A 13,156-nucleotide genomic window follows, 5' to 3' on the forward strand; every position below is an offset into this window, starting at 1 on the left:
ATTCCCAGCATTAATGACTTTCCAACTATTGGGGAAGGCATACATACTTTTTTTCTCTAAATGTAAATTAAAGCAGACCAATTTTTTAAATTGGTGCCTCTGCCTCCACATTTCCATTTTATTGTTAGGTCCCATTTTATGAATTTCTTGGTTAAATTAATATAATTTAAAATCCAAATCAGCCCTGGGTAATAATATTTTTATCCAACACTCATTAAGATAGGAACAATTTCTTAAAATAAATAGTTTCTTTATTGCAGTTGTATAACCACATATTAAAAATGTCTAATCTTTAATTTGAGTACATTTGTAGTTGGGGAAATAATCACATCATAGCATACATAATATTATTTACCTGACATCCCATGTACTACATTGTAGAAACAAACAAACAAAAAAACAAAACATTGCCAGTAGTATAGCAATTAGTTTTCCAATACAACAAAAAAGATCTTTCAGGCCTGTGGAGCCAAACTCCAAAATTGACTCGAAATTTTATTTCATTGCACATAAGAAAACCTTCTGAGTGTTTATTTATACTACAAATGCCCGTAACAGGGTTCGTAAGTAGTCTGGAAAAGTATGCAATGTAGATGAGTATTTTCATTAATAAGCATGGAAATAGAAAATGAATCAATTAATCAATCAATCCAAAAGAAGAAGTCAAAGAAAACACACAAATATCAATTAGTCATCTAAAACCTTACTTGAGTTCTTGTGCATTGTTGGCTAGCATGCTTCGAATGCTTTTATCAGCCAAAGGACAACCTGAGAGACTGAAAAATACAGCAGCAGAATACCAGATTACTCTAAATGAACAACTATGATTAAAAGACACTGCAGCCACTCTGACAGACACATGCATGAGTAAAATATCAACCAGGAAATGTAAGGAAGCCGTGATGCAAGTGCAAAAAGTTGATTAAGAGAAAACAAAAAGAGAAATGTTAACCCTCTGAATATCTAAAAGTAAACAAATTGGAGCTATTTAAAAAAAAAATAAAGACAATGTTTAACACGTCAGAACTTTTTTGGGAATTGAGAGGTTGTACAAGTCTCAGGATCCATGCAGACTCATCTCACTCTGCAACAGTCAGCAGTTCTGCTCAAACCTTTTGAATGGTAAATGCACAGTCTGCACTGGACTGTGAGAAGGTGCCTGGAGGACTAAATAACATCAGCTTAGAAGGCTTTAAACGTGGCCCACTGAGGAAAAACTTAATCCAGGGCTTTACCCCAAAATAAGCATCTGCTCAATATTTAATTATTTTTTTTTAATGTTTTGCTTCTGCACCTCAATATTCAAAGGGCTAACGGAAAACAGTGAAACCCTGCCTACAGACGGTTGACAGCATTGTCGAGGTAAGCTGAAAACAATAAAGAAAAATAGACTTAGAATCCACAAGGAGAAAAGGAAGTCACACCTTCGATGTGAGGTGAAATTGCTCGTCAAGTGACCACTTCCATCACACCCCGGTGTGGGACATCTGCCACCGGAAAAATAGATAGATTTTTTTAAGTCCAAGGGGAAGGAAAGGAAAATGTGAAAATCACAGGAAGAAAGGGGGATTTTTATTTTTTTTAAAAAAGGTTTTCATTGTTTCCAGTTTAGCTTCACTGTCTGTGATTAACCCAGTGCTACCTGAGATAGGCTAGTCTTGATGTGGAATGATACTGACAGCTTGAAATGTTTCACACAGATAGCCATTAAATAAAAGTCATGTAGCAAGGCAGGAACACAATGTGGGCAGGAAGAGAGCAGAAACAGTGGATCACTGAGGGTAACTGAACAGAATGAAACAAGAAACTACAGGTGCATCTCAATAAATTGGAATATCATAGAAATGTTAATTTATTTCTGTAATTCTATAATAATAATAATACAAAATTCTACACTGTTGGGTCTGTTGTCTCTCATTGTGTTCAATCTCTCACAGATTGACTTTGCACAGTAATACCATGGTTACTAAAGCTTGGTACCCTTAGTGTAGGCAGGTGCCAAGACCTGCTGGAAAACAAAATCAGCATCACCATAAAGTTCGTCACCAGAGAAATGCGTGGCGGGCTCAAAGATTTTGTATTAGATGGTTGTACAGACCATCTGTCTTTCCAAATCATCAGTTACTGTAGAGGCTTCACACTGGACCATAACTTGGATTCAGTGCCGCTCCACTCTCCCTCCAGACTCTCAGATCTTGATTTCCAAATCAAATAAAAAAAACAATTTTAATCTCAAAAAAGGACGTAGGTTGGGCCACTGAGTCATTCCCTATAACCCAGTTAAGAAGCTTCTGACATTGTTTCTGGTTTCGGAGAGGCTTTGTATAACAAATACGGTAGTATCAATTCAGCTGCTTTTGTATATTTTCTGCCACACATTTCCTTCCATTTAAATGTCCATTAATATGCTTGGATATGGCCCTTTGTGAACAGCCAGCTTCTTTAGTAGCACTGACCTCTAATGAACTTGTGGAGATTATAGGCCATAACATTTCTATTACTTGTAATCCATGATCATCAACAAAAATACAGAAATAAAAGCCTGAAATCTCTTACTCAGCAGGTAATGAATATATGCAACACACAGGCTTCACTGTCCAAGTAAATTACAGAAAAAAAAATTATTCTAGATAATATTCTGATCTATTGAGATGCACCAGTAAATGAAGTGACAAAAAGCAGAGCATGAGTGGAATGAAGCAAGTGGGGGTCAGGCGGAAAAAGGACAGGACTCCTTACGTTATCAGGTCCTTCTTACTCTCCTTGCACTGGACGTACTTGGGCTTGGGGCTTGGCATGTTAACATCTGTGGTGTAGGATCGATCCTCCAGCAGATCGTGGAAGGGATCCAGATCATCAGGCTGAAGAGAGGAGAGACACACAAAGTGTATTCACTAGTGTTCACCACAAAATCTGCGCCTCTCTGGTTGTAAGTACTCAACAATCTGAAAATGAAAACTCTTTTTCTGCAGTGAATCCTTCTGCCACCTTTCTTACCTCTTTGTCTACTTTCCACACCCACATACATCATATGCACTTTCAGGCTACGGAGTTTTGTGAGTTTGGATGCAAATTGGTGAGCAAGTCTAACAGTGCGGTAAAATGGAACAGTACAGAGGAAATAATGCCGAACAAACGGTGTGAGAGGCCTCACTTGTGGTTATGCCCATGCTTGTAATGGTAGTGTGTAGGTATGGAGTATTCTGGGAGTCGCCTCTTGTAATGAATCAACCTGCCACTAGATGGCACTGTGGTGTGGGACCAGACCTCTGTTTGGATTTGCAGTTTGGGGCTATGCTTTTGTCTGCAGTGCATGCAACCAGGGCACGACGCAAGTTGATGCAAATCCATTTTACCTTTCTATCATATTTTACAGTGTGGGTACAGTAATGGTCATAACCACAGAAGTCCAAATAAAGACTAAATTGCTCAGCTGAAACCAGTGTCTCCTGGTTTAATGGCACAGGAATGAGATTGATGCATGCATGCAGACAGAGGACACAGAACGCAAAAAAGTAGGCTACAAGAATGGGACTAACAAACTCACTCTGACACCCTCCCAAAGAGACAAGGGTTCAGCAGACACGCTCTTATGAATATTCACACACAGGAAAGCAGGAGTGTGCACTTGCAAACGCACGCGCATCAGCGCTCCGACAGGCGCACCCAGCAGTGGTGCATTGATTTCCAGCAGTTCTTTGATGAGATGAGCTATTCCGACTCCCTCCCAAGGTGCTACTTTGCATAATTCATTTTGGAGAGGACAGAAATGTAAAAACAGAAAGCCAGCATGCAGGGAGCATGGAACAAACAGGGAAGATGACTCTTGTGTATGGGGATGTTGACATCAGTTAACAGACAGATCCATTAGGTTTATCTAAAATTTAAAAATAAAAGTCTTTTTATGACTTTCTACTGATTCTGCAGCAAAGAGTGAGTCAGACAAGAAGGTAGGAGACCAAGAAAACAATGCAAATGTTTGAATTGGAGACTGTGTTTAATCAATGGCTGCAGGGAGATAACCAGACAGTATATTCTCTCAGTCTTGGGAACAGCAACTGCTGCTATATAATTATCATCAGTGACAAAACTGCTTGCTGTTTGTGCTCCATTCTATTCTACCCTCCGCTGCTTGTTATCATTTCTGTCTCCTCACTCAGTCACAAAGATTTCTGAGAAGACAGGTTGTCTGTGTTGGAGCATCGTCATGAGCCAAACAAGAGGAGAGTCTACAAAACCAAACATATAAAATCATTAGCAAAATCATTATGAATTTCTTTATGCTTCACTTCCAATTAGCAAAAATATTCTACTAAACCTTAAAAAGGTCTTGATCAGTTGTTCTCTCTGCTTTCCGAAGCTCTGTCTTAGTTTTACATTTGCAGCTATTTAAGTTATTCTCTACCCAGAACTCAAGTTTCTTATGAGTGAATACACAAAGAATTGGTATGTTTTCACTCACTACTCTGGTAGACCTGCTTGGACCTGTTTGAGAACACAGTGACTGAGACAATCAGCAGCAACCTAATGGATTTACGCATCTAGAGGTGATAAACATGTTCTGTTGAAGTTCAGACTGAGCACAAGAAGAGAATCTTAGTTCCTTTAATACATAGTACGTTTGTTGGCTGGTTGTTTATGACAAGCTGGTGGTTTTTCGTAAACAACCATATTCATAACAACAGGAGCACTGTTATGATAATGTCCTGAAGGTGGAGTGTTGGAAAGAGTAGCAGATTCTTAAAGAGACCAATTTCAAAGCATGAAATAGCAAAGTCAAATTTATTTTAAGCTATGTGTGATATAAACAGCGTTCATATCAACTGATGGTAAGAATTAATTGAATGTAATGCCATAAAATGCCACTTTGAGTCATATCTGGAGTTGCTTGACTTGGTTTTGTGTTTTGTTTATTTTTGTGTTTTAGTTAGTTCTGTCGTGTTCCTGTTTTCCTTTAGTTCATTTCTTTTTTTATTGTTTCTAGTTATTTTAATTTTTTATGTTATTCTTTGTTTAGTTCTATTATGTATCCTTAGTCTGGTTATTCTTTAGTGTTATTTCCTGATCCCCTGTGTACTCTCTCTCATCCCCTGTGCCACTTTCTCTCTCCGTCTGCTCAGTCTGCTTCATCCACTTGCACCTGTAATTAATTAGCTCATCAGCCTAGGTCTTTTGTTCAGCATTCAACCTCCTTAGAATTTAGGCTTTTCATTTTGAGTCACTACTTCTCTGATCCCATCACTTCCTTGCCACAATCCCATGTTCTTCTTGTGTTCCTTTGCTGATTTCCTTATTGAGTATTTTTTTAGTACTTGCTTCCTGACCTGGTTTTCCACATATACTCGTGTATTTTGTTGCACATGAGTATAACACAATAATTCCTTTGTCATTGAAGGGATTTTTTTATTTATTAAATCTTCAAACTAATTCACCGCGTCCGTCTCTGCTTTTGGGTCCAACATCAACCACTACCCATCATGACACTGTCATACATAATATACCTTCTTAATGCTCTTTACTATCCAGTTGTTAAATGGGAAATCCCCCCAAAAAATTATTAAAACATCAAACAAAAATTGTTGAGCTTTTCACATTTTGATGTTAGAATTTTTTATCATTTTTTTGCCGTAGATGTTCAAGTACACATTAATACAATGCTATGTTTTTACATTTTAGCCAATATTTTTTTTATATCTTAAAAGGGAATTGAATTGCATCTTTTAATGTATTTCTAATGCATAAAGTGACTAAAGTTGTTAGATTAAAAATCTGAAAATGTGACAATTTGTTGATTAATCAATCCTTTATCAGAATAATTGATTACTAAAAATATCACTAGCTAATGTACTGCATATAAGAAGGTTTTTATGCAATAGCTCATTAGAAATCAGCGTTTCGGTAAAGAATTATTCTACATCTATTATGTGCTAACATTGGTATTTTCCACTGAAAAAAGTATTAAAAATAAAATTAAAACATAATAATAATGATACAGACAAATGTCCCAGTCAGACCAAGGGAACTATAATCTTGTATAATTTTTAGAAGAATCTGCTTTTGGTTCCACTGGAGTCTTATAACATTTTTACATACAGGGTAATGGTTTGCTAATTTGGCTGCTGAGTAGACAGCCACATTTTTCTCAATGGTGATAGTTAGGTGGCTTGATAAATAACAACTAGATCTCTGTGAAAACAATCAGCAACAAACCATAAACTAAGAGGCTATATATATATATATATATATATATATATATATATATATATATATATATATATATATATATATATATATATATATATATATATAATTTTAAAATACTTAATAAAGTTTGTTTGCATTAGTAGACTCACAAACCTATTCTTAATTAAGTTTTCCAGAGCCACGCTTGAACATTTTCTCTGTTTACCTCTTTCTCATCCTCGTCTATGTGTTTGATCTTGGTGTAGTCTACAGGAAGGTCCCAGCAGTCTGCAGCATCACCCATGCCGTAACAGCGGGAGCCCAGCAGTGCCGCTTGCCTCTGGGGGGACATGGGCTCTAGTGGGGTGAGTACCGAGTCCCCTGCGCCGCCGCCGCACAGACTCTTGCTCATACTCAGGTCCAATGTACCGTTCTCATCAACATCTAGACTGGGGCTCTGGAAGGCATGCAGAGGTATGGGGTGGGGGTGGGGGGGGTGGGGGGGGGGTTATGCATTTATATGTGCAGTTTAAGTGAGGAGAAGTGGAAGCAGTTTGGATGATTATGGCAAAGGAGAGGATGATGCATAGAACATAAGGAAGCAGAGATGAAGAGAAGGAGATAAAAGACGGAGAGAGGTTCTGATTAATAAACAATCAAACATGTTCATCTTTAGATCGGCAAAGCAGTGCATAATTTTTCTATGAAAATACATGAAAAGTTCTAAAATCTTCTAAATATTAACTTATTAGGAGAATAAAGTGGTTTAAGCACACTTGTAACTTAAATTCCTAATCTTTTTTTTTTTTTTTGGCCCAAGACTTTGTAAAAAAAATCTCCCCAAAAAACGACAACAGACTCTTGCAGTGTTGAGTAACAATGTTTGCTCCTAAGAAGGTCAACAGAAGAGGACGTTCATCAGTTCTCAAGGACGACTGTATCCCTGTGCGAAGCCCTCCTCTATGCCTCTCTCTGTCTTTCTCTTTCATTCCACGCCTCCATGCTCTGCGCTTTGCAGTCTGAACTGTGTGCGTGTGTTGGGCATGTGTGAACCTAATGTGAGTGGACATCACAAGGGGAGCAAGGGACAAAGGTTAGGGGTGGGGTTGTGAGCAGTGATGAGCAGAAGCAGCAGCAACTCAAACTAGACTACTGCAAACCCAAAAATGGAGGTAGAACTCTACAGTGTTCTGGAACAAAGTGGGCCACATCTACAAGAGTTCACTTTCCCTACCCACACTTTAAGTTTCTATTCTAAACTGCACACATTTGTGTGATTTTAAATAAACACTTTAGTTTAGTCCCTTCTATAATGAATATGTAAGCTTTTTTAGGTAAAGTATTTATGACAAATCTATATCTTATTAGTAGTAAAAAGAAATCTTAGTTAGTTAACCCAGTTTGAAGAATCAAGGAGGCGCTCACATGGGAGAGTCAAGTTAACGGTCACTCATAGCGGGCAAAAATCAAGAAAGACTTTTCTTGACTTCATCCCATTGTAAAACTGACCTTTCTTACCTGTCTTGATTAAAATCATGAGTGACATAATCACCAAAAATCCACTCTCCAATAGGGTGATTAACGTCGATGTTCAAGATGATGCCAACTTCCCCAACACTGTCAACCCAAAGTCAAGACTGAATCAGTTGATCTTATCTAGAAGTGTCTCTTGCAAATTTAACCAAACTATTTACATGTAAACTCACGTACATATATTTAAAGAAAAAAAATGCTTTATTTGGAAGGAGTTAGGTGGGAAAGCCTTAAACTTTGATAGCTGAACCCATTTTCCATTTCCTACATCATTACAATGTGATGACCACTTACTATGTCAATAAGTAATTAAGAAACTGATTATTACAAATTATGCATTTTTTTCTCTCTTTTTTTTTTTAGACTTTTTGCCATCCCAAAATGAATGCCACCTGGTCAGTGAGCCATGTGTCACTACGGTCAAATCTTCTCAACTGACAAGCCTCTGTATTTTTACACATATTTCTCACCCTGGTGAATACTGAATGTGTCCTTTGCCTAACAAGCCATTGGACTTTATTCCACTGATCTGGCGCCCAGACATCTTTTGCAGTAATTAAAATGATTAAAAGCATTTTCCAAGGAGATTGAACAATAACTGCTGGTTTGTGTGAAGGGAAACTGATGGACCTTTGGTTGCCAGAATATTTCAGCAGCGAAAATATACACAGATAATGGAGCAACAAATAATTTATTGAGTTAACTAGCAACGGCGGTTATAAGCCAAAACCTCATGTTGCAATAATTTTAACAAAGGTTGAACTCTCATAAGAGCTTCCGTTTTAGTCTGGTTAATTAGTAGCCATTCCCTCATTATTTGCCTCTGATCAAATAATGATCAAGAAAAGCTACTAGCTTCCCTCCACCATTTAAATTTGTACAAACATTGTCCAAACCTAGATTTGGAAGAAAGATACTGACTCCTCAAAACTACTCCATACTATCGCACCTAAAGAAAAAACGCTGTCTCTTTCAGGTTCATGTTTCAGTAGGATGTTCATGCATGCACTCCTGGATGTTACTGTGCCTTCTTTGCCTCTGACTCCTTCTGCTTATCTCCTCTCTCCTCCTTGTTTTCCCCAGCCCCATTTTTCCAGTTTTGTGACGAGGAAAGCCCGTTATAATTCTGATTCCAGTTGACAGAGCACCCAAGGGTGGATTCTCCTGGTGTCCACAGCTAAACTCTGTGATGCACTCTGACTCAAATACACAGGGTGATAGATTTGCAACTGGACATGAATACTGCAAGAAATGTGGTGCAAAAATAAGGCTGGGGATAACTGTTAAAATAGAAAACAAAGAAAACTTACTGGATGCTGATCAAGAACGTTAAAAGGTGAGCTAAATAGATCAAGATGTTAAACAGTACTACTTGATGTCAAATTGAACTTTCAACATTTTTGCGCAGATCTGTAAAAATTAGAGAGTCAAATTGGAAACTAATGACACTTAAACAGGAATACAAGAAAGATAAAAGCAGAGGACAAGTATAAAATGAAGGAGAAGGCAGGAAGGACATTTTGTTGAACAAAGGTCATATTCCTGCAAAGATCCTCACTAGGTGAGGCAGTTACCGATCTTGGTTTTATTAATGTGTGCAGTACATCAGCCTCTTCTTGTTGGCTGTTTTACTGTGTATGACTGTCAAATTAACATGGCCCACGCTTTCATATCAAATTACCAAAGATAATGTGAGAGGACACTGCATCCCTCACTCTCATTACTAGCTGATTCTTTCTACTCTTGCCCTCTGGTAACCCTTGACCTTTGCTGGTAAGACTTGGCCTAAAGGGGGTTTGGATGAGGTTTCCCACTAAAGCGAATCCAGCTCATTTTAATCTTTCAGATGTGATCGGTGTTGCAGTTTGACAGTGTGATCAAACACTATGGTCTTTACTTTTCAACTGCTTGGTTAATTTTGTGTAAGCTTCAGTGTGTTAATCTGTAGAAATTATGAAACGTTAAGTTTTGTCTAAACAGGTTGATCAAAAAAATATATATTAGACAGCACTGAAGCATTTCTAAGATCTACTTTATTTTTTGAACTTCATTAGGGTGTGTAAAACTTTCCCTGGGAGTTAGATATGATATCTTGTGTTCTCAGCCACAGCGACGGATAAAAAAACATATAATTAAAGTGAGACAGGTGTATTCATATGTCGTAAAATAGCTATTAGGAAATAGGTTCTGACCTGAACTTGTCCATAACTATATAGAGCAATAATTACCACTGTGAGAAACAACAATGGACAAGGACCCAAGATAACTTTGCTACTACATACCACACAGAAGGATAGTAAAGGATTTTTTTTTTAAAACTGCTTTTGGAAAACTGTAAAAAAAAAAAGATGTTTAAGTCCTAAAAACATCCAGAAATGTAAATGTGGATTGTGCCAAACCTTAGCAGACATTTCACTGAATCTGTGTGCTGTGTACATGAGAAGATCTGATTTTGGCTCTTGTGGCAGCAAGTATTCCAGATGGGTTTGGTATGAAAAAAGGGAGTGAATCTATCAGTCTTTATGGTGAAGGATCTGATATGCTGTGATCCTGTTTCTCTCCTGGGAACCTTATTATAGTGTGTGGCATCATGGACTCAAGCAAAAACCTGGTGGCCTGCATCACAAAACCTGCTGAAAGACAATAAGCCTTTCAGCAGGATAGAGATTTGGAATATATCTCCAAAATAAAGAAATGATTCATCAGATGCTAAATCAACTGTATTACATGGTCATCTCAGTCAGGAACAGTCAAAATTATTTCTTTTTATATACTCTCTGACCATGTAAAATGTTACAGAGATATTCTGGCGACCGAAAGCTTTTTGCACATCTTTGCAAGGAGGTTCTAAGGAGGACCATTAAAAGCTAATACATACTGTGGATGTTTGTTTAATTTACAGTTGACTCTGAACAATCTGAACTGTATCAAGACTGGTGATGAAGTTGAGTATAATTGCGATTCGTGACAAAAGTCATATTTTTGCAAAAATAAATATAGTGTGTCAAAGCTTTATATTGCAAACTGACGCTGAACAGTTTACTTGATTAGAATAACCAAAACTTTTAGCAAGCACAAACAACTCTCACTTGACCGCTCCCACCTTTGATTTACTCTGAGCCAGAGCTTCTCAGGACCTGCTGCCCTGCATATTTTAGATGTTTCTTTGCCTCAACACATCTGATTCAAATGACGCTTCATTAACAAGCATCTGCTGAACTTCATGACCTGCTGAGGAGATAATTCAGTCAGGCACGTTAAAGCAGAGAAGCATGTCAGTGGGAAGGCCTGGACACGCTCATAGGGGTCGCCAGCAACAAAGGTTCCCACGGAAACAGCAATCCTGTGCAAAATACAACATGTTTTAGACCTTCAGCGACAAATCCAATGAAGTGATTGAGAGAAACAGGCGGATAGACTGGGTGTAGAAAAAATGAACGAGGTGAGAAAACGAGGTGAGAAAAAGGTGTGCGTGTAAGGCTTCATTCAGACTCAGAAAAAGAACAGCGTGAGCCACGAGGTGAGGTGTTGAGATGAAAGAGGAGGAAGGAAAACAGAATCCTCTGAAGTTTTATATTCTGTCCTGAGAGTTTCCTGCTCATCTTGTCCCAAAGCAGGGGGAGGCAGCTGCGGGTGCACACAACAAAATGAGGGGAAACTGCCCAAAAAAAAAAAAAAGTCTTGACTGCTCCCGAGCTTGTCCCGCAGAGTGTATTTTGTCTTGAAAATAAGCTTCTTTTGGCCGTTTTCCTTCCCTGTCCTCATTGTTGTTTTGCTCTGTTCTCTCCTCCTTCGCTGTGACATTTACAAATCTCTCCCCCTGAGCCCCCTTTCTTTCTATCAGTCTTTATTCTTAACTCCCTCGCTCTGATTTTCCAGCAGTCTCCTCTGTCAACATAAGCCAACGTTACACCTCCACTGTGCACTCCCACTCTGGCCTCCATTTTCCAGCTTAGCATCTGGGCACAGATAATACAGGAGCACTGTCACCTTATCTCCTCAGAAGTGACACACCGGACTCACGCCGTGTCAAACGGCGCTTCGTCCTAGCTCCTATCTGATTCCCAGACGGAAAATAAAGAAAGTGCCTTGCCGAGCCCTGAGTGTAAGACACAGCTCTGGGTCGTTCACAAGTCATGTGCACGCTGGTGCGGTTATATGCAACTCAAATCTCCTTATCTTTGTCAGTTTTCTATGCCAGAATTAGCATAATGAAGGAAGGAAAGGGATAATCTGGATGTGGATGTTTCTGCACCTGCAGCAGGAGGCCAGAGCATTATAGAGAACTATTCAGTACATCTTTGTAAGACTCTTAGAAGTCATATGTGCTTCAGAGTCAAATCAGGAAATGCATCATGATTTCACTATTGAAATTCATTAGAATTTCAATAGTGAAATATCCATGATATTGATGATTTCATCTATATCCATGAAAAAAAAATCCCTATTCATTTATTTATTTCAGGAAATAATTTCTCAGTCTCAAAGTAATATGCTGGAGAAAAATGACTTGCTACAGTGACCCTTTTCTGAAAGAGCCAAACAAGAAGAGAAGTTTCAAAGTAATTTGTTGTAAATTGAGCTGGAAAGCTTACAAGTGTCTCCCTTTTTTCCCAAAATGTATCCACGGTCAATATGGTCAAACACTGGCTTTTGTTCTGGGACACAGATCTTGTCTCCTTCCTGAGCAGGTTGATAGTTGGGCATTCCTGTTTAGGTTATAACAGATGGATGCATCACATTCAAGCAACTAGAAATTGATGAACCAGATGTGCAACTCTTCATTCCTCTTCCAGATTATCTTGGCTGACTTTTTTTGAATTTCCTATCATGTCAAATAAGAAATCAGACTATCAGACTTTTCCAAAGCCAAGACATCATCCTTGACGTCTCTCATTAGTTGAATAGAGTAATCATTCTGAAAGTAAACCAAATTTGAAGACAAAAATAAATACATCTCTCATATTTATACTTATTTTTGTGGTATTTAGAAAATAGAAATAATTTTGGTAACTAACTGACCTAAAAGAGGAGATATTTGGCCTTATTTAACTGTAGACGGTGAGAAAAAAGGTCTATGTGCCTTTATATTTGGTGCAAACTTCTGGTTTCAACTGTATGTTCAATCGTGAAACTTAAAAGCATTACGCATGCAGGGAGTGGGATTAAAAATCTGTGGAGCCAATGGTCTGAAGTTGTCTTAAGAAAAATTGAAACTGAAAAAAGAGGCTTCAATTTACAAGAGAGCATAAAGATTTAACTCTGGAGTGATGGAAGAAGGTCACGTGGTCTGATGAGTCCAGGGATATTCAAAGATGCCAATGCCAGGTTTCAAATGGCTCCAATTGTTAAAAACTGCTTCAAGAAGCATGAGACTCATAGACTTTCCATCACACTGAAGATCTTAACCCCACTGAAGATCTTTGGGATGTTGCAGAAA

General features: G+C 38.2%; 1 protein-coding gene across 13 annotated transcripts in view; it reads right to left on the reverse strand.

Moving 5' to 3' along the window:
* The window catches only part of myt1lb (myelin transcription factor 1-like, b), a 121,362-nt gene that overhangs the window by 7,219 nt on the left and 100,987 nt on the right, over positions 1-13,156 (reverse strand). For 9 of the 13 annotated variants that reach the window (XM_044141947.1, XM_044141943.1, XM_044141940.1 and 6 more), the window contains 4 exons: positions 6,410-6,640; positions 2,740-2,861; positions 1,425-1,487; positions 708-776 (listed from right to left, as the gene is read on the reverse strand). In XM_044141947.1, coding sequence (XP_043997882.1) covers positions 708-776; positions 1,425-1,487; positions 2,740-2,861; positions 6,410-6,640 — 485 coding nt within the window. The remainder of the gene's footprint in view (positions 1-707; positions 777-1,424; positions 1,488-2,739; positions 2,862-6,409; positions 6,641-13,156) is intronic. The other 4 variants (XM_044141951.1, XM_044141949.1, XM_044141945.1 and 1 more) reach the window with 4 other exon arrangements.

Source organism: Gambusia affinis, linkage group LG16 (genome assembly GCF_019740435.1).
Source record: "Gambusia affinis linkage group LG16, SWU_Gaff_1.0, whole genome shotgun sequence".
Classification (NCBI taxonomy): domain Eukaryota; kingdom Metazoa; phylum Chordata; class Actinopteri; order Cyprinodontiformes; family Poeciliidae; genus Gambusia; species Gambusia affinis.